The sequence below is a fragment of the Chelonia mydas genome, chromosome 1 (genome assembly GCF_015237465.2).
Source record: "Chelonia mydas isolate rCheMyd1 chromosome 1, rCheMyd1.pri.v2, whole genome shotgun sequence".
Classification (NCBI taxonomy): domain Eukaryota; kingdom Metazoa; phylum Chordata; order Testudines; family Cheloniidae; genus Chelonia; species Chelonia mydas.
The window spans coordinates 239,965,182-239,986,003 of record NC_057849.1 but is presented as its reverse complement, the minus strand read 5'-3'; the positions used below and the strand labels follow the sequence as shown (position 1 = coordinate 239,986,003).

Sequence of the window (20,822 nt, the reverse complement as noted above, 5' to 3'; positions counted from 1 at the left end):
CTTTGGATGGAACACCAATACAGTCCATGTTCCTAATGCCTCACAATCTTAACGGGTGGATAGTGAGAAGACAAAATTGACTAGGAAATAATGTGCAGTATCTTTTTGATCTATATCATTGCAATTGCTCCTTCTCACCTGAAGTACCTAAGATTTATGAGGGCGCTTCCAATTTGTTTTTTTTCCATCTGGCCTGTCATGTGGCCTGCAAGTGTTAATGTATGTCATATAGCAGTAACCCTCCCCCCCCCCCCCACCCCCCCAAGAGGGTTTGGTGTCCTTATTTGAAGGATTGGTTTATTTGGACACTCTCACAAGACTGTGCCAATTAAGCAATGCAGGAGATACCAGAGTTATTTGATTTACTTGGTCTTGTAGTAAATTGGGGAGGGGGGAAAAAGTACCTTTATTGCATTCCCTTAGGTCCTAGCCAGAATACACATTGCCTTGGATGTGAGCATGTGGGTGAGAAGATCTCCTGGATGACCTGCTCAGTGCAGGATGACCTGCTTCCTAAGGGAAATGGCTGCACATAAACACCCTCAAAGTGTATTGGCTAATATAGGGAATGTATGTGTTTAAATGCAAAACTGTGGCTGTAGTTGTGGTTATGAACCACCTGGGTTTCTTTTTTGTACTGTCTTGCTAAGAGAGCCCTGACCTTTTTGTTCTCTTGGGTGGAGGCAATAGTCAGTAAGGCCCTACATGTTTTCTGACACTAACTGTACAGCAGACTGCTTATGTTTATCTAAGACATTTCCAAGAGTGATTACTAAAACAAGTACTGCAGCAAATCCCCGAAAATGCGGAATTCCTGTTGTAGACCGAACCACCAAGAAATTCAATACCAAGTACTCTACTCTTATCAATGGATACCCAAACGCTGCAATCCCAGACACTGCAGCACTGACATGGGGTGCATTTACTATTCCTTGGAATTTCCTATTTACTATTCCTTGGAATGGGCTTCACATTCCTCCTCTGTCACTTATATTAATGCTCTAAGGGTATATCTGCACTGCAGTTTGAGGCTTCTATTTTTGCTAGCTCCGATCGAGCTGGCATGGGTATGTCTACCTAAGATGGAAATTTCTTTAATCCTAATTACCTGGTGAAGGTGGAGTTGGTAGGCAGACCTGCTAATGCTCACCCAATACCTAAGAGTTTCTCCCCCCCTTACATCAAGATTTTCCATAGCCAAACCAGGTGCCCTAGGTCTCTGCCTGTTTCATAACAGAACACTGCTGCAGGAGTTTGGGATTTGCATTTGGGTGGCCCAAACGATGCTGTACCCATGAAAAATGCCTCTGTTGCTTTATATTAGGGGTTGTTTTTTTTTAACTTGTGTAAGGATTTCCTGCCTAAGTTGGGATTCTGGCCTATCTTGAGTATCCTACCGAAATTTTTGGTCAATAGCCAGCTCTTAGCTCTTTTAGGATTTAAGTCTTTGTGCTAAACTTTTTAAGGTCTTATCTGTAGGGGACCTCTTATGCTAGTTATACTTTGAGTGGCATAACTTTGCCCTCTAGCTAGCTCTACATTGCCTCCAATTAGTTGGAAGAGGTTTTCCTCATGTTTTGTGAACCTCCCTTTGAACCTCATCTCTGATTTGTGGTTCTTTTATCCACATGGTAGTTTTTGAATAGCAATCAACTCAACCAGGAGCATGGGAGAGCTCTCTGCTCTTTCCGGTCTTCCTCCATCTTTAATCTTCTGTAATGACAAGGTGCCTCTGTGCATCTGTCCTAGCTTTTACAGGAAAGCCTGTCCCCATTTCAGCTAACCATGATATTTCCTTGGGAGTTTTGGTCCCAGTCTAGAACATGAAGGGAAAAGCCTGCTGCTACCCACTGGATTTCAAGAGCAGACCTCCTCTATACTTATTCAGGGAAATGGACAGTTTTTTCCTTTCTCTTTTTCAGGGTTCAAAGAAAGACCTCAGGCAGCCAGATTCATTATGGATAAGGCTAAGCTTTTGTCACGGTTATTTTTAGTAAAAGTCACGGACAGGTCACGGGCAATAAACAAAAAATTCACAGAAGCCATGATCTGTCTGACTTTTGCTGCTGCGGGTCCATGGTTTTCCCCTGCCACCATGGTAGCTAGGAGCTGCGTGGTTCTATCCCCCCAATCCCTGCAACCCTGAGGAAGGCCACCTGAGGAGGCTGTTGCTTGTTGCTGGAACCCTGCCAGGGTCCCGCTGGCTGCCAACTCCAGTCCTGCAGTCCCAGGGGCTGAAGCAGAAAACGTCACGGAGGTCTCTGGAAGTCACAGATTCTGTGATGTCTGACAAATGTAGACTTAATCATGGATAATTTAGTTTAATCAGATGCAGACTCTAGAAGGCCTACAAACCCTCAGAATTTCGCTGGCCAGTATCAGTTAAAGCTCAGTCTGCCAGAGCCATGGCCATCATCTGGGCTGGAGAGGGGAGATGGCAATAGACAAGCTTTGTAGAGCTGTAATCTGGTGTTCCCTGTGCTCTCACTCTCTCCATGCACAAATTATGCAGGTGGTTGTGGACCCAGCCCTTGGTTGCAGGATATTTAGAGCAGGGCTTCCCCGAGAAGCTTTCTTCATGGGGAGCAGCTGAAGGGTTTGGAGGTTTCTATTCCTCCTTCCCCTGCTCCTTTGCTCTCAAGCTCCCTCTTAAAGTTGAGCCTGGAATCTTTTGTTCTCCTTCCCTACTCTGGGTTTTCAGTTAGTGCTTTCCAGAATTTAGTATGTGTGTGTTGTCGGACTGATCTACAGCAAGGCATGTTCTCGTTTGCTGGGTAACTTGCTTTCTGTGGCTCAGTTGAGACAGGGCCATGGACTCTAATCCTACCAGACTTTCCAAGTTCAAGCATTGTTAAGGAGATAGAGCGGGCAATTGGCAAGCATCACTCTGGAAAAGTGGAGGGGGGGAGCCCGCACGGTGGGCAAATCCTTAATTGCTCAACATGTCAGAGCAAGTGAGGAGGAAGAGCCAAACCAAGCACCGAAAGCAAATTAGCTGGTAAGTGAGAATATACCTCTGACCCAGTGGACAAAATCACTTCAGATGGGGTTTTGTCTGTAACCCGCTTGGACAAGCGAGAGTATTAGATGAAAACTTGAACACCAACCCAAGTTGTACCCAGGCTACTGTTCGTTTCTCAGTTACCATGTGCTACTGAGTGGACAGCAAGCATGCTTAGTTTGCTCTTCCAGCATATCTTTCTGGTTTTGCTTCTCCTTGTTTTAGTTAGATCTCACTCCTAAAGGAGTATCTAAGAATGCCAAGAAGAAAACAAATGCTCTACTTGTGTAGCAGCTCTGTCAGTAATTCTTCTATGCCAGACTTGTGAACTAGTGGCTATGTTTAATTTTTAAAGACCATCTGGTTTGCCAGACCCCCAGTTGTCAAGTAATGAAAGAGTTTCACATGTTGAAATGTCTCAGACCTGGGTAGACCCTTTATGAACTTTAAACAAGAACTTATTTCAGCAATGTGGTTCTCCTGTTTTGTTTAGGGTTTTTTTTGCCTCCCAGATGTGGCATCCCTGGAGCTAAATCTCCATATCAGCTCTCAATCACTATTTTGGGCCTTTGCTTGCCTCTCATTTATCTCCTATGCTATATGCAAGATTGATTTAACTGAACCCAGTTTCTGACATTGATGGTCTCTGAGGAAGTTTGATAGTCAAGATGTTGTGCCAGAATATCACTAAACTAATGAACTACTGCTAACCTTCTTTGCTTTTTCTTTTCCTCAAAGTTTTTTTCATATAGTATTTGAGGAAAACAAACTGGACACATGTCTACCTCTTGTGGGCCTAAAGCTAGTTGCTAATGTGACATTCATTTCACCCTCAAAACTATTTCTTCCAAGCCCTAAAAATTCCTGGCTGAGAACATACAGAAGTTCCTGTGATGGGTTCCCCTGCAAGGTGCAACCTGGAACTGGGGTACCACTGAGCCCCTGGCCCACCAGCCTGGGCTCCCGCTCACACTGTACTGCCGTGACAAGCCACGGAGCCATCCAGCCTGCACTTTAACCAGCATACATACAGGTAGGGGGACACCCAACTGCAGTTACAAGCAAGCTCTATGACCAGCCTCTGCATGGGAAAGCTATACCCAGCTCCGAGGCATGCAACCCCTCTGGAGTATAGAATCATAGAATATCAGGGTTGGAAGGGACCTCAGGAGGTCATCTAGTCCAACCCCTTGCTCAAAGCAGGACCAATCCCCAATTAAATCATCCCAGCCAGGGCTTTGTCAAGCCTGACTTTAAAAACTTCTAAGGAAGGAGATTATACTGTCAAAATTATACTGTCTTATGCTGCACAGGGGACTGTACAGTGTAAGCTCATAAAATTGGCCTCCTCCCTCAATGTGGAGAGGAATATCAACAGCCTTTTGCCCCTGAGTTATGATTTCCACACTGATTTTAGATAAAGCAAAAACAAGTTAATTAACTACAAAAGATAGATTTTAAGTGACTATAAGTGATAGCAAGCAGATTACTTAGCAAATAAACAAAAAACGCAAACTAAACTTAATATTCTAAATAGGGTATGAATAGCAGATTCTCACCCTAAGAGATGATACAAGCAGGCTGTAGATTCTTTAGGGGCAAGCTGCACTTTACAGCTTGGAATCCCCAGGTGTTTCTTTCACGGGCTAAAAATCCCTGTAGTCTGGGTCCAGCACTTCCCCCAGTTCAGTCTTTGTTCCTCAGATGTTTCCAGGAGTCCTCTTGGGTGGGGAGTGAAGAACACCAGATGATGTCACTCCCCGCCTTATATAGCTTTTGCATATGGTAGGAACCCTTTGTTTCAAAGCTTAGTTCCCAGACCAGTCTGTGGAAAAACACTGACATCCCAAGATGGAATCTAGAGACATGCGGTCACATCACAGGTCTTTGAAGAGTCATAGCAGCCATTACTTGGAGGCCATCTGTAGCATTCTCAGGAAGGTTCTCCAGGTGGGAGATAAGCTTCTCTTAAGGCCTATTGTTTTTTCCTAATGACTCATTGCCCTGAGTAGGCCCTTCCCCACTCACTATCTAGACTGAAAACATCTTGTCTAGTGTAACCTGTGTAACTACATTTGAGATATATATAGTCAATATTCATAACTTCAGATACAAAAATGATACATGCATACAAACAGAATAATCATATTCAGCAAATCATAATCTTTCCAATGACATCTCACATGACTTGTCTTGCATAAAATACATTATGATGTCATAATTATATCACAGTATCACTGTGAAGAATATGGGGTGCAGAGTCACAGTTCCTTTAAAGTAGATTGTGCTATAGCTAACTGTGCTGAATAATCGAGGAAGACGAGCTATCCTCCAAGATCTAGGTAAGTGCATGTATATCCTTCTGAAGACATTCTAGAAATTATTCTGTTCCCACTAAGGCATGGGCTGTGCACCAGCTGCTGTTGCTGTGGAGACTTAGGTTGAGTTTTTTGCAATGTTGTGGAGGAATGCCCTCTCGGGGCAAGGTTGGTTGAGGGGTGGAGAAATCCATGTTAGCGTGCGTTACATTTGGGCACTTTTTGAAAAGTGAAATTAGTTTGGTCCCATCCTGGTCTCTAGTGGACACTCTGCCATGACATACAGCTTTCACACAATTCTGTACAGATGACACCATTCCCAATTTCCGTTTGGGAAGGTCTGGAACTGGAATAGGAATGCTGTGTGTCATTACTGAGCTTCTTTGGTAGAGAGAGAGACACAAGTGAAGCAACTTGGATGGCACTTGGCGCTTTTGTTCTTGACCAACAAAAAGTCAGCTTAATGCAAACTAAAATTCATTTAATCGCTTTAAATTAGAGATGGAAAGAAAGACTGGGATGAAATTAACTTCTGTTGTTGCATTGTGCTATATAGGCAGTAAGAATTAAGGGTGGAAGAAGCAGGAGCAGAAGTACCTAAGACACTAATTTGTGATCCTGTTGCACAGAAGTTATAGGAAAATTAGCCACCTTTTAAGAAGTGTGCACTGATTTTCCTTCAAATACAAACATGAGAGCTGTGCAGAAGCTGGAGTAACCTTGCAAAGGTATAAAGATCAGGAAAAATAACTTTGCAAGATGAAGGCTTAGTTTCTCTCCCACTCACCTCCCAGTAAATTTTAATTTGTGCAACCTGGTTCAGTGCAACAAGTAGAGTAACCCACATGCTACTTCAGAAGGGAACAGGTCTCCTGGAGCTAGAATTGCAGGCATGCCAGCTTTTTATATCTTCTGTTGAAGTCTTTGCAAAATCTGAACTCCAAGTATTACTGAGAGTGGTAGCAGACTCTGTGTTTGTGAAAGAGAACTTGCAGCTGCTTAGAGGATTCAGTTACTTGTCAAAGGACACTCTGTCCTTGAGCTTCCTGCGTTATGTTGTTCACCTTGAAAATTCATATGCCATCAGCTAAGTGTTTTAGGTATTTGTCATCACATGTCCATTTTGTGTACTCCAGGTTTCATTAAGTTAGGCAGTGTTTTCATCTCTAAAGTGGCCTTACCAGTTTGGAAGGCTTCAGTATTCCATGTGGGAGACCAAGGGCTGATTGTGTAAGACTTGATTGCATTTTATAGACAGCCTGTTGAAATGTTTATCACCAACTTGAAATAAAATAAAATCTGGTTTACAGACCTGAGAGTTCATGCTCTAGGATCCACTAATGAAAGAGTACTGTATGCATAGAAGACCAGGGGCTTTGTTCTGGTGTAGAGTCATAGGTCCTTGGTGCTATAACAGCTGGGTGGAGAAGGACCATGGAAGTAGGGACAGCAATGAAAAGTGGGCCATTTCCCTGGCTGGTGGGGAGCAGCATAGCTCCTTGGTTTGCATTTGGTATTGTCAGTTCCAACTTAATGTCCTAGTTCCTCTAATAGTGGCTCATTTTTCTCTGGATAGATGAACATTGCCTAAACATGGATCATACTAATTAAGTAAATTCTGGGTAGTGAAAAGGAAGACTTTTCCCTGTGCTACACCTTGGTAGTAAAACTAATAGTGTGAATCATGTTTAAAATGAGTTTGACTAACAAGGTTTGGCTGCATTAACTTTAGACAGAAGTGTTAAACCTGGTTGTAAAACACTTCTTAAAAATAGCTGTGGATGGTGTAAGTGGCCAGGCAAACAAATGGTTTAAGCCGTTTTTAAGGCTATTTAAGTTGACGGATTCCGCTGGCTGCTCAGGGTTTTCAAATCCAGTCCTGAGTGGTGGTGGTTTTTGAGTAGCTCACTGAATGGAGAGTAAAATTGACTCCCTGGGCCTACCATTAGATTATAAAATACTCTGTAGAGCACATAGGAGGTACATGGTTACATGTCTTCCTCTTTGTTTTCTACTCTTTTTGCTAGACTCCTTCATTTTTTTGTTGTTGTTGTGGTGGTGGTGCCCCATGGCCCAGTCAAGATATGTGCCGTTACAAAAGCTCAGAGGGAAAGCTACTCCCTGAAGATGTGATGGAGGAAAAGGGCCCACCAGTCACTTCTTTGAGTTGATTCTTTTCTGAAAAGCAATTGTAACACACAGATCTTTATAAGACTGCTTTTAATGACTCCAAGTGTGTCCATGTTACAAGTCAAAATGTCTTATCAGTGCCTGGCCTGTAAACTCAGCCAGATGTCAAAGATTCAACTTGAGCTCTTTCTGGCTCATGTACCACAACTACTAGATTGTGTGGACCAATTTTGCCCTAAATTACACCTGTGCAGTAGTACGAAAAATTACAGCAGCCGAAGCTGTGCTAAAAACCTCATATACCAGGTAAGGTGCTTCCTTGTACAAAAGAGCATAAATTTGGAGATGGGGTATGACCTACATGAGGGAAAACAAAACAAGAAGGGGCTTTGGATTGTGCTACATAAGTAGTCATAGGGAGACTACTGAATTATTAAAAACTTGGGCTAAAATTTACTAATTAAGTGCCTAAAGCAAGATTCCTAAACCTGTATTAAAGCAACTTTAAAGAAGTGGCCTGATTTTCAGAGTGCTGAGTAATCCAGGTTTCTTTGCACTTAATGGGAGTTGCAGGTGTCCAACACCTTTGAAAATCAGGCTGCTTTGAGGTAGGGGCTAATTTTAGGCACCCATGTTCCGAAAATTTTGGTCATAAGCTGTGCAGCCCTGCTGTCTTCATAACAGAACTGCACAGGTGTGAGCAGGATATCTTCACTGTGGCTGCAAAGGTGTAAGTGAGGACGTATTTGGCCCTGCAGTTGGAAGGTAACGCTTCCAGTGGTGTGAGCCAGAAGAAAAGGCAGCTTGGCTCTCGCAGTGCTAATAGAAATAAGTAATTAAATTGTTTTTGTTACTGAAATCACCAGAATGAGTACAGCTCCTCCTGTAAGTTCTTGTTGTTCTTCTGTAACATAATTAGTTTCTCCCACCAAGCCACACAATTTTCTGATAAATTCATAATGCTAAATATTCAGCCATATGGAAGTTGCAAGGCATAACTTCGGTTTGTAATTTACATAACGTCCTAATGCCAATACAAATAATGAATGTCGTTCTCATAAACCTTGGTAACAGCCTTTATTGATGAGCGCTGCAAAATCATGTATCCAGTAACTTCCAGATCAGATTAATATTTTTCTAAATTAACTCCTTAAAGCAGTTGAGATCAAACCAGTATAATTCACACAGCAAATGTCTGTTTTATCCTAAGAGTAATATCTTTGGACTTGAAAAATCTGATGTTGCCAGTCTTTTGGTTTCATGTATCTTCTATGGCTTTACTGTAAATAAACATCAAGTATAGACTGTTCAGTTTTTAAGAGATTGTTCATATTGTGGGGTAGAATGGGTATTTTCTGGTTTTTGAGCACCAAGTAATCTTATTCCCCAAATTAGTAAAATTTATAGTTGAGAGAAACAAGAAAAAATAGGCCAGATGTTAATAGTTGCCTCTCAATACCAATTCAGGGAAGTGTTTCCCACTGTTTGCCATTCCTTTGGAGACCCTACAGTTTAAAAACAAGCAAAACAATGACGATCATCTGTCTATTTTATTAAAGGAAAAGAGAAAAACAAAACAGACAAGCAATAATAATTACTTCAGCTGCAATCCCTTCTGTGTGTTTGAGCTCTTAATAGAGATTATACCTTTGAAAGTGGGCCCATTTCTAGTTGGGTCAGTCTTCTTTTGGTGAGTTAAGACCAAAATATATATTTTCCCCCAAATTGATAGTTAATCCTGTCTAAGGATTAAGTGGTCTACACTTAAAACTTAGGCTGAGATAGCTGTGCCGCTCAGGGATGTGAAAAACCTACACCCCTGAATTCTGTGGCTATGCTGACCTAACCCCTAGTGTAGATGCAGCTAGGTCAAAGGAAGAATGCTTCTGTTGACCTAGCCCCCATTACTCAGGGAGGTGGTGTCCCTAGAGTGATGTGAGAAATCCCTTCCATCACTGTAGCCTGTGTCTACGCTATGGAGTTATGTAGGCATAGCTGTGGTGCCATAGGTATGCTGCTGTAGTCCCCATAGTGTAGACATGGCCTCAGTGTATCATAGATAACTAAACCACATATAGATGGGCGAAGGAGGGTTGGTAAATCCTGTTTGGTATAGCGTGGATAGACTAAACCGTTTATAAATAGGCAATGGTAAGTAGTCCTAATTAGGTCCTATGAAACTAAAGAAATTATTTAAATTCAGTTTCATGAACGAAGCTATTCAGGGAGCTGTCTTGAGACAGGGAAACAAATGAATATTAAGAATCTTACATTCTAAATTTAAATCCCACTACTTACCTCTGTTTACTAAGGCCAGTTTGTTTCCTAACTGGGGATACATAAACCAATCATTAATTTTAAATAATCATGATTAACAGGAGAAACTGTTACTATCTTATTACAATAGCATTTCAACATCCCATTAAAATCATTACAAACATTTTAAATCTAATCCTTTGGCAAGGCTTTTACAAATTTCATCTTCCCCATGATGCTGAAGAAACCACTCTGAACTAGAAGGTTGTTGCTTTTTGATGCTGTCCTGGACTCCTTTTTGTTCTGGTTGCAGCTTGCTTGCTTTCAGAGATCAATAAAATTAGCTGTGAGGAGGCCTATATAGTTGAGGGATGGGAGCAGAGTATGCTGCTGGTTGGTAAATTCAGAGATATTTTGTATTTTTTCCTTGTTTCACTGAAGGAGGAAAACCCCCATTCTGGAGTCTGACAAGATTAAAAAATAAGCTGCTGTCATACCTTCTGGGCTCAACAACTTTGCAGGTTGATCATGGCAACATCTTTAGCACAAAATATGCAGTCTGTTAATACATATGCCACATGCTGTAACTGCTCTTCTTGATGGTTATTTTACCTTTGTGGCAGGAAGTTCTCAAAACATCTTTAAAATTAGTTTTAACTTTTTCTTCTATTCAATCCATTTTCTGAGAGCCTTTGAGTTCCATCAGGGTTTAAAAAGTTGAAATTCTGCTTCAAATGGATCCAAACACGCTTATATTCTATATAAGGTTTTAGTCTCCCAAAATAGTCTTTCTCTTTAAGAATTAATTAAGTTTAATCATTAATTTTAAATAGTCATGTCAGTAGGCATTCTCTGAACAGGCTTGGGAGAGGTGATTCTTGTCTTTCTAAATTTGGTAAGGAAGTTGCTTAAGCATTGCCAGATGAATTCATTCTCCAATTAATATAAATATTCTGTACTTAGATGGCTTCTGTTATTAATAAACAATTGTAGCAAGGTCACTGGATTCTATGTCAGTATATAAAAATCTTACCGTTTGCACAGAAAGCTGCTACATTAAATGTTTGTGTTTAGAAATAACATTTTGAAAATACACATCTAGAAAGAAATTGATGCCCTCTTAAGTATTCAAGGAATTGCAAGGTTTTCACCTTGAAGGGGAAACATAAATTGAGAGGTTACAAAGGTCTTCTATAAAACATTTCCAACTACCAACTATTGTACTTAATTTCAAGGATTAAAAACTTCCAGAATTCTTTTGTAAAAGAAAGGGGTGTGTGAAAAGGCCTAATTCTATGGCTGTTGATAACTCAGTCCATCCCTAAACTTTCCTACAAGATATGTTATTTGAGATACAAATCTGATATAGAGATGAGTTTTATCTTATACCAGAGGGGTTTGGTCATTGATCAGACAGGTTATAGCTAACTGCAATTCAAGGGGTGATTGCAGCTTAGGTAAACATACTTGCACTAGCTTTACCTGTGTTCGTATGGCTAAACTAGCAGTATAGATGTGATGGTTCTACAAGCATGCTGCGGACTCTGGGGACCTGCTTGGGTTGCTGAAGCCCATGCTACAACATTTATGTCACTGTTTTTAGTCATGTGAGCACAGGTAGGTATGTCTGAGCTGCAACTGCACCTGGGATTATAGTGTAGACATACCCACAATCTCGCTTGTCTGCTAACCTTTCTGACCAAAATGGTCCTGGGACTTAAGATCTGCTATTTGCAGTACATTCATATCTTGCAATTAAAATTTTCTCGCAAAACATACCATGAAATAAAATAACACAGAAAATAAAGTAAAATAGAAGTTATAAAAACTGTATTTCAGAGTCTGTGTAACCAGGTTTTATGGATTGTGGGGATGTGTTATTGATACTGTGGAAGTCTGTCATATTGACGGAAAACAGAAATCCTAGAGATTTCTTAAAATTCAATCAAGGCAAATGCAAGTTTGTAATAACCAACATTATAATTATACTTTAACAGTTTTTGCACAAATTATTGAGGTTTTTATCTCCCACAATATTTTTTAAACTTTAGTAAAAGGAAAATCGCTATAGATGAATGTACATAGTCTCATCATCAGAATTTTGTGTAATGGCTATTTATTGCTTATTATGGTATTGATCCTGTTTGTTAAATATTGGTTGACCCTTTGAAGATCAAGAAAGCAGCAAATAAAAGGGGGAAAAGGAAGGGGGGAGAGGAAGTACATGGGCTAACATATCATTTTGTAGAAGCGTCCAGAGAAGAAAAGTTAATCCAGATGGTTGATTCTTGTGGCCTTTGCCTTAGGGAAGGAGGGTTTGGGGCTTTCCAGTGGCATGGAAGAGGTCTTCTGAAGAGTCAGTGGTAAGACGTGCTGTGGTGTCTGATGGAGGAAGGTTGATCTTACATGTTTTTTGGGGGAAGAGGTAAGCTAGTCTTCAGTATGTATGCTGTTCTACTTGCTGAAACTATCTCTGTCATAGTCTGCAGCATTTGAAATGTATTTGTATTGTGACAGGTTTCAGAGTGGTAGCCGTGTTAGTCTGTTTCAGCAAAAACAACGAGGAGTCCTTGTGGCACCTCAGAGACTAACTGAAGTGGGTTTTAGCCCGTGAAAGCTTATGCCCAAATAAATTTGTTAGTCTCTGAGGTGCCACAAGTACGCCTTGTTGTATGTTTATTGGTAATCTTTGTGAAAGCCTATAGCAAGTGTTAAGAGGTAAGTAACTACGTCTGACATCTTGTGGTCACTTTTTTTAAAGTAATAGCTGTAAAATTCAAGTATGATTTGTTGCTGTTGCTGCTTCTCCCCCAAAGCACTGGCATATATGGAGTCTCTTTCAGGGCTCATTCCTATCACAAGGTGTATTCTCATCTATATAGCCCCACTTTTACAGAGGTGTAATATAAGGGTAGAGATATGTTGATGAGATTCAGTTCTGTTGATGTTTTTTTATCTAGCATAGACTCCTATCTCTCATGCTTCACTGTGTGGGTAGTGGGGGAGTTGAAGTGTCGGTGCTGAATTAAATCCCAGAAAGACTGAAGTCATGTTAATAAGTAACTGTTTTGATGTGCTTATAAACGCTACTACCTTTTTCGCAATGAAGGTCACTTGCCCTGTAACACGTAGAATAGTATTCAGCGTAGGACATACAGGGCTCATTACTGACTCTGGAGAGTCAAATAACAGGAATCACTAAAGCACACCATCTTCATTGCCTGCTAGTGAGAAGACTCCATCTGTTTGTCTTATGGGAGGCTTGATAACATGCATTCATCACCTCCATGCTGCAGTACTGCAACCTTGTTCTACATTGGGTAGACAAAAAAAATTTTGTGAAGAAACTTCAAACTTCTGTGAAGTAGATTGAAGAAAACATATGATTGGGCTCCAGATGTCCTTGTGTTATAGATTTGAGTTCAGTGCTGTGATTTTTAGTTTTGGGATAAGTGCCCAGAGTACACTATGTGTACAATAGATAGCTGTATTTATAAATTTGTAAAGAAACAAAATCAGGTAAATCTGCATCACTAACAATTATTCAAAATATGAAGTTAAGCTGGCTATTTAATGTGGACCTGCAAGGATGCATTGTTAATGCATTGTTCTACCCTTGGTTTCAAATAAGTTTTATCATCCTTCTGCATTTATGCCTATTGCCAAATAATACAACTTGGCATGGCTGACCATCCATACTGAGAAGTGTAGACATGGAATAGCAAAGGACGCTGTAGGTCAGGATTAAGTTGCATTGGCAGAGATGTCTGGGGGTTTCATACTTAAAGAGCAGTTGGGGTGATGCAGGGCTCAAGTACGTTGACAAGGCTACGTGGGGAAAGCTTTCAGAAACAGTGAGGAGATGGACACTTGTCTTTTTTTTTTTTTTTTTGGTAAACTGTGAATTTATGAAAGAATATCACATTGTTGGCCGAGGAAGTACACTTCTTTACTTCTGTGAACAGTCAAATTAATTTGAAAATCTGCATTAGGATGTGCTTTGGCTTGCTCTTTTTAATCCAGGGTTTGAGGTAAATTTGGAAAATTTTATATTGTAGTAGAAAGTAGAACCCTCATTTTATGCAGTATCTCATAGTGCTGGCTTTACTGTTTTAGATACTCACTTTGAATTGTTGAAATAATGGAGTCAATGACGCCAGCTTTCTTAAACTGTCTTTAATTTAGTCACTAAATCAAAAATACTGTAATTATTTTAGTACAGATCTAAACTGCAGCTTGTACAGGTCACTTGTCTGACTGAATAAATAGCTAAAATGTTCCCTTTTCAAGTCAGTAAAGGGGAATGTAGGATGTGATTGGACCAGCTCAAGGATCAAGATTAAAATTGCTCTGGGAGATGAATTTCCAGATGTAGATAGTAGTTTTCAGTACTCTTCAGTTGTGCACAAGGAAAAAGCAGAGCTGGAAGGGCAGCTTCTGGAAAGAGCCTTCTGAGTTTTATAAATTCTATTTGCTTAGGGTAAGCTGGAGGGGGTGGTGAAAGGAAGAAATGGTTAAGTTTATTAGGCTTCCTGGGTTGGAGAAGTAACTAATAGCAGGTGTTGGTATTTTAGAGTATCATGGGGTAAACTAATTTAATTGCCTTGCATAATTTTGCCTAGGGTGCTTTGGGGGATGAATTGGAGACTTGTTTTCCATTGGAATCATTGGCTGTGTTTAAATTCCTTAAACTAATGGTTTGTAGCAGCCCATATCTGGCTCAAACCAGCAGTTTAACAGCCTAGCAAAAAAATAATGGAGATTTTAATTACTTTGTTTGTGTAATTTGACTTTGTCACTGATTCTATTAGCCTCTGGACTGCATAAATCTGAACATTATGTTTGAGGAGAAGAGATTAAAGCAGTTACTGTAAAATTCCTTTTTGGGTTGTGTGCTTAAACTACTTTTTTCAAAGGAATAAAGCAAACACAGAATGTTTCGGTAGGGGGTTGAAAAGTTGGAATACTAAAGTGCACAGTGCAACTTGCATAGCATGCCAGAAAAATGCAGACAGAATTCCATGGAGCAGAATGAAATGGAACAAGGAATAAAAGAAATTCTATTCCTGTGAAATCAATTTCAGTCTGTTTTGACTGCAAAAACAGGCATTTGTGTTCACTGAGCAGCACTGCAGGAGTAACTACCTTAGCATGTCATACTTGCCAATGGGTTACTAAACTCCATGCTGTAGTATGTATCATAACAGCAAAAGCATTAAGCAAAAATGGGAGCTGATATTTGTGTGCAAAATGTCTGACTAACAAGGCTGTGAGGAGCAGTCAGCAGAGCAGTGTATTTCAGATGACCTTTTTACAGTTTTCTCCTCAGTGATTGCCAGTAAATAGATCTTCAAGGAAGGTGTCCTAGAATGTGCTATCAAATGTCTCATTGTAACATAGAATTTGGATGTGCTTAATGTGCTATTGGAATGTGCTCTGATACTATGGTGATAAGCACAGTATAAAATCCTATACAGAATAGAATGCATTTATATAGTCAGTGAACCAGGATGTACCAAGAAGATTTTTGGGGTGAGGTGGTCTTCAGAGATTTAAGATAACCTTTTAAATGATGTGCAGTATGTCCTCATCGATTTGCTCACATCAGGCCTTAATTTGGTGGGGGAGGGAAGAGTAGGTGGAGAGGGAAGGTTGCTTTTAATTTCACCTTAAAATAGTGGCTCTGCAGCTGTGAACAAAAGAGATTCACAGCGCTTGTTGTAGTAACTACTAGGGAATTGGTACAAGCCTTGTTCATCTTGGTATGGTCTCTGTACTTTTTTTGTCTAACATCTGTCATGTGACAGGTTTCAGAGTAGCAGCCGTGTTAGTCTGTATTCGCAAAAAGAAAAGGAGGACTTGTGGCACCTTAGAGACTAACCAATTTATTTGAGCATAAGCTTTCGTGAGCTACAGCTCACTTCATCAGATGCATAAAAGTGGAAAATGCAGTGAGGATGTTTTTATACACACAGACCGTAAAAAAAAAAAATGGGTGTTTCACTTCAAAAGGTTTTCTCTCCCCCCACCCCTATTACCTCTCCTGCTGGTAATAGCTTGTGAGCTCTCCCAAGTTCTTAAATTACTAGAGTTGAATAGATGAATGATAAAGTACTTTGTTAGGTAATCTAATACAGGATATGTGAGGTTGGGGGATAGAATTTAAGATGTATAGGCAAGGGAATAAAATGTGTTAAGTATGGGAGTCGCCTTAAGAATGATTGCAGCCGTAATATGTTACCTGTTCCTGTGGTAGACTGTTAGTGCTGGCCAGGAAGGATGCAGAATGTGTAAGGTGCTTTAATTATCAAGGAAATATTCTTTAACTGTTGAGAAAAAGGGCGCTCCTGTTGAAGTAGGTATTGGATTGACTTGGTAGGCAGAAATATGTCCTGTATCATAGATCAGTGTCTGTTGCTTTCTTAATATATTAAATAGTGCCAACAAACTTTGGTCAGGTTGTTGTACTGGACATTGACCCATTCCTTTCAGTTCAGTAGTATCTAATTTGCTAGGGTGGGAGTTAAGCCAAACATTGTGGTTCTAGTTTATGTGCAATGTTAACTATTGCAGCAAACATGTGCAGAGAATGAGCAGACCATCTAGGCTGGAGGTGGGGCATAAAGCAAGCAAAGATCCCCACTCTGCTTCCCCCTGTAATGCCTTTGCTATTAAGGGAGGGGTGGAGGAGGAGGAGCACTTGAGTAAGCTTACCTGCTGTTTAGCATTTAGCGTTTCTGTTCTGGGGTCTGGAATGGAGCAAGCAGCCATCAGAACAGAGCTCTGATTTCTGCAAACTCATGTACAGGACTAAGGGAAGCACAAGTGGCGTGAAACAAGAAACCATGCTCCCCTTTAATTTTGATGTCTGCTTTCCTTCTGCTGTGCGCTAAGTCTATACCTAACAGACTCTCGTATTGGAATATTTTTTTACCTTCATCCCATTTTTAGTCTCTCTCTCCTGATGGATTTTACAAAGAGAGAGATTTGTCCGGTGTTTGTCATCATTAATTCCCACTGTTGTTGCTGCTCTCACAAGGACAGTGCTAAAGAGGTGAGTAGGAATTTCTACTGTACTGGATAGGCACATGTAGCTCAAGTAAAGAATGTTGCAGTTGCAGCAGGAACCCTTCAGGAACAAGTCTGCTGGACTGGTCTGACTTAACATAAACTGTGCTTTGGTTCCAGTTAGTGGGAAACCTGATTTTGTATTTAGGAAAAACTTAAATGTCTTATGTGGGGGGTAAGAGTTTTGGGAACAGCAAATACAATGGAATAATGGAAACTGAGGCTATTTCTCACCTTACTTTGTTTGTGCCTGGCAAAGAGAGGTGATTTGTTCTCTTCTGAATAATTATAACAAAACGCTTATACTGTCACACAGATTGTTGCTGTACAGAAACTGAGGGTGAGTGCAGTTTGTAGCTCCTATGAACTTTTAAAATTGATCTTCAGGAATATCTTATTGAAAACATTTCTTTACATAGCTTATGGTCTTGCACAGGTAACTTTTTGTTTGGTGCTTCAGTTGCAAGTAACAAAATAGTGCTAAGTGAGTTAAATATTATTCAAAATCCAAACAAAACCATCCTAATTCATGATATATAATTTTTATCTATCCTGTTTGCACTACTTTTAGCTTAATTTGGTGTTAGAATCATTTAGCATTGACTATTTGCTCCATAAGAACACATACAAGTGACTTTGGAATTGGTAAGGGAAGATAATTAAGTATTCATTGCTATAATTTTCTAGATGTAATCTGAATCTGAACGAAGTGATACTAATCATGCAGAGTACAACAAAGTTGTTTCTCTTCTTGGTTTTCAAAACTATTTTGAAAGAATGTTCTGGAGTTTGTTCAGTTACCTATGTTAGCTTGTTTTGATTTGTTCAAGGACATTAGAGAAAGCTGCTGGATTTTAGAACACCCTTTCTATTTGATTTGATAAATTCACAAATTTATTCTGAAAGATGTATAAAATATTCAACTAGTGATCTTTCTTTTGTTGTAAATGTGGATGCAGATTGTAAAACAAGAGTAGCGAACTTCATTTTTGACCAGTTAAAATATCCACTCTATCTGCCTCATCAAAGCCCTTCTAATTATACATCAGCTGGCTCTTGTGTTGATTTCTGAGCTAATCTCGATAGCTTCTATATTACAGCTTGGTCTATTATGTGTTAATAGCTAAAGACCTGACTATTAGTGCCTGGGTATCATGTTTATAGGCACGTTAACAATGCACGGAAGTATTTAAATGCTCTGAATGTACACCCAAATGACTAATTTTTTGTATTAAACAGGTCTAGAATAGGTGTCTGTAACAAATATATGTCAGTTCCTTGAATCTGCCATTTGTAAGAGCCCATTATTCTTTGTAACAAACACAGGTAAACCACAAAAGTCGTGGCAGGTATTCAGTGCTGTTGTAACTGAACATTGCCACTCAGGAGTGGGAACCCATAGTTTCTAAAAAAAAAAAAAAAAAAATGCATTGGCTTGTCCTCACTGCTGATTCTTCCTAATGGGCTTGGAGAAGGGGAAGAGGTAGGAACTGTGCTTCTAAATACATGACACATGCATACCCTCAACTAGTTAATATGAACTGCTTGAGCCAAGAAACTGATAAAGTATGTCCTTGAGTGTCTTCAGCTTTCCAGGGCCTGTTGAAAGAGTGTATGGTTGCACACAGGACACACCAAGGTCACTTGAAGCACAGGACCTCTTTCCTCATTTCTCCCTCGTTACAGTATGTTTAGAAATTATGTTGTGTGCAGCCAGGCCTTTGACTGAGAAGGAGCTTCCTCACTGATTACAGCCTAAGGCGGTGGGTAATAGTAAAGGTACTTGAAATCTCTTAATGTTAAATATCCAAGAGTGTTTTTCAGTTGTTAACCTGGTAAGTTTGTAGCTCTGGGACCACCTTATTAACTTCCTCATCACTTACAAGATTGATGCAGTTACAAGGATGGAGCATAGAATAAAGTACCATAAACAGGAAACTCTCATTTATTTCCTTAAGCTTACGTTCAGCTGTGCCAGCCATTTTATATTTCATTTCTTTGCTTTTCTGAAATGAGATTTTCCCAAAGATCCTTAACTGACATCTTACCTCTGTTGCTGTTGTCGGTGATATAAATTGGGGTATATGCAGGCTGTTGCTACTTTCAGGACTCTAGTGATTTATGATGCAGCTGGGAGTGCGCCTCCCAGCTCGGGTAGAGAGAGGCACACTAGCTCTGTTGGAGCTAGTGTGCTAAAAATAGCAGTGACTGTTGTGGCATGGGTGGTGGAACAGGATAGCTGCAGAGTATAAATCTGCCTGACACTCACTACCCCCCACCCCCGAGTCTGTACTCGAATGACTAATCTGTGCCACAATGTCTGACTGCTATTGTCGTGTGTCCATCTACCTGGGCTGGGAGGCGCACTACTAGTTGCAGTGTAGACATAACCTTAGGAGCCCCCTGTGCTCGAAATACCTGATCTCTGGCTGGGAAACTGAGATATAAATTACACAATGGATCATGTAGCCAAAGTAACCACCTTAGAAGTCTGAATACCTGGCCTCAATTTAAGCTTGGAAAGTGACTATATTTCAAGAATTTAGATTTGCTAATTGTTGGTACTTTAAGCAGTAAGATGATTAGAGATGAAAAAAGAACCAGGAATTTGGGGAGAAAGTTAAAGATTATTTTAAGATCTATTGCAATGCAGTACAATCTTGCTAATGTCTAGCTGGAAAACTGGGAGATTATACGTGCCCACGTTGCTGTATCAAGCTTACTTCTGTCTTATCAGCTGGGGCCATTGGCCTCTGATAAAGTTCTCATTTTCAAAAAAGCTTTTAAAAAAGCATTCTTAATGTTCACTGAGAGGCCCTGCTCCACGGCTTACTTTTATCACACTATACTCTTCAATTCTATGAATCTTAGTTGCAGGGATCTGTAAGCTAGAGCAAAGTTTAGAGTAAGGAAACAGGCCCTCCAGAATAGAATCAACCAGATGTTTGGATTTTTTTGTGTGAAATACATCCAGCATACTTAATTTTTGGTTATTAAACACACCTCTCCATTTTGCTGGGTGCATGAACAATGCATACTAAAACTACAACTAATAACAATAGAAGGCATTAGAAATCTGGACTCCAGTGCTTCCCTCTCACTCATTTATCCCTGTTGGAACCCACTTGTCCCTCGCCTGGGAGAGAAAATAGGCAGTGCAGCGTGCCTGGAAGGTCCTCAGACCAATAGAGGAAGGAATTTAGTGTAGGAAATCTACTGAAAATATCATGATGTTAGCCCCCTTCCATTTAAATGAGGGACTGTTAACCTGAATTTTAGTTCAGTGGCTCTCAACCTTTTCCCTATGACCTCCCTCCCATTACGCAGGGCGGAGTGGTATGTTGTAACCACCAGGTTGAGAACCTTTGCCCTAGCTGATATATCATACAGGGAGAATGTCTCTAGGTGCTCAGGACACCAAACCATGAAGGTTTGAAGTACCTCATAGCCCTGTTCCTTGGCTGCTACTTCAGGGCTGGCTCTGTGCTTGGTTTCATTGTGATCCACCAGAGGTGCAGGCTGATACTTCACGTATACAGATAGTGCAGTGATTGACACCATAAGTAACAGATCTGGTAGCTGAATTTAAGTTTATAGTTTACTTGGCTGCAAACTGAGACTTTAGATAACCAAAATTATGAATAAACAGAATTAGCTGCTTCCTCTTTCAATGTGTTACCATCTTTAATATTAAGTTGAGATGAAGACTGAATAAAGTGAAGTTCTGTGGGCCCAATTCTGCTTTCCTTAATGTGTGCACAGCTCCCACCAAAATGAGTGGGGGTGTTGGTCACAAGTAAATAAGGGAATTTAGCCCCATGTATATCTGCACTGGCTTCCATGGGATCCTTATGGAAAAGGTGCTGTAAGAAGTGATTTTGCTTACTCTTTCTCAGGAGTATGCCCTTGTGTTGCTAAAACTCTGTGAAGTGTTGCCCGTTAGAGCTGCCTGTGTAATCTTAACATCTGTTTGTTCTGTCAGACTGTCCTGCTGCCTTTTCAGATTTATTTTTGACTGAGAGGCTGAAGAAAAGGGAAGTCCCCCAATC

General features: G+C 40.3%; 1 protein-coding gene across 10 annotated transcripts in view; it reads left to right on the top strand.

Annotated features, from left to right (window-relative positions):
- Nucleotides 1-20,822, top strand: part of WNK1 (WNK lysine deficient protein kinase 1) — a 169,562-nt gene that overhangs the window by 68,786 nt on the left and 79,954 nt on the right. Inside the window, exon 1 of one of the 10 annotated variants that reach the window (XM_043540305.1) lies at nt 16,046-16,759. The exons of 8 other annotated variants lie outside the window; for them this stretch is intronic. In XM_043540305.1, the coding sequence (XP_043396240.1) occupies nt 16,670-16,759 (90 nt within the window). In that variant the 5' untranslated portion in view covers nt 16,046-16,669. Of the gene's footprint in view, nt 1-16,045; nt 16,760-20,822 lie in introns of those variants that run through there. One more of the 10 variants, XM_037877938.2, reaches the window with a different exon arrangement.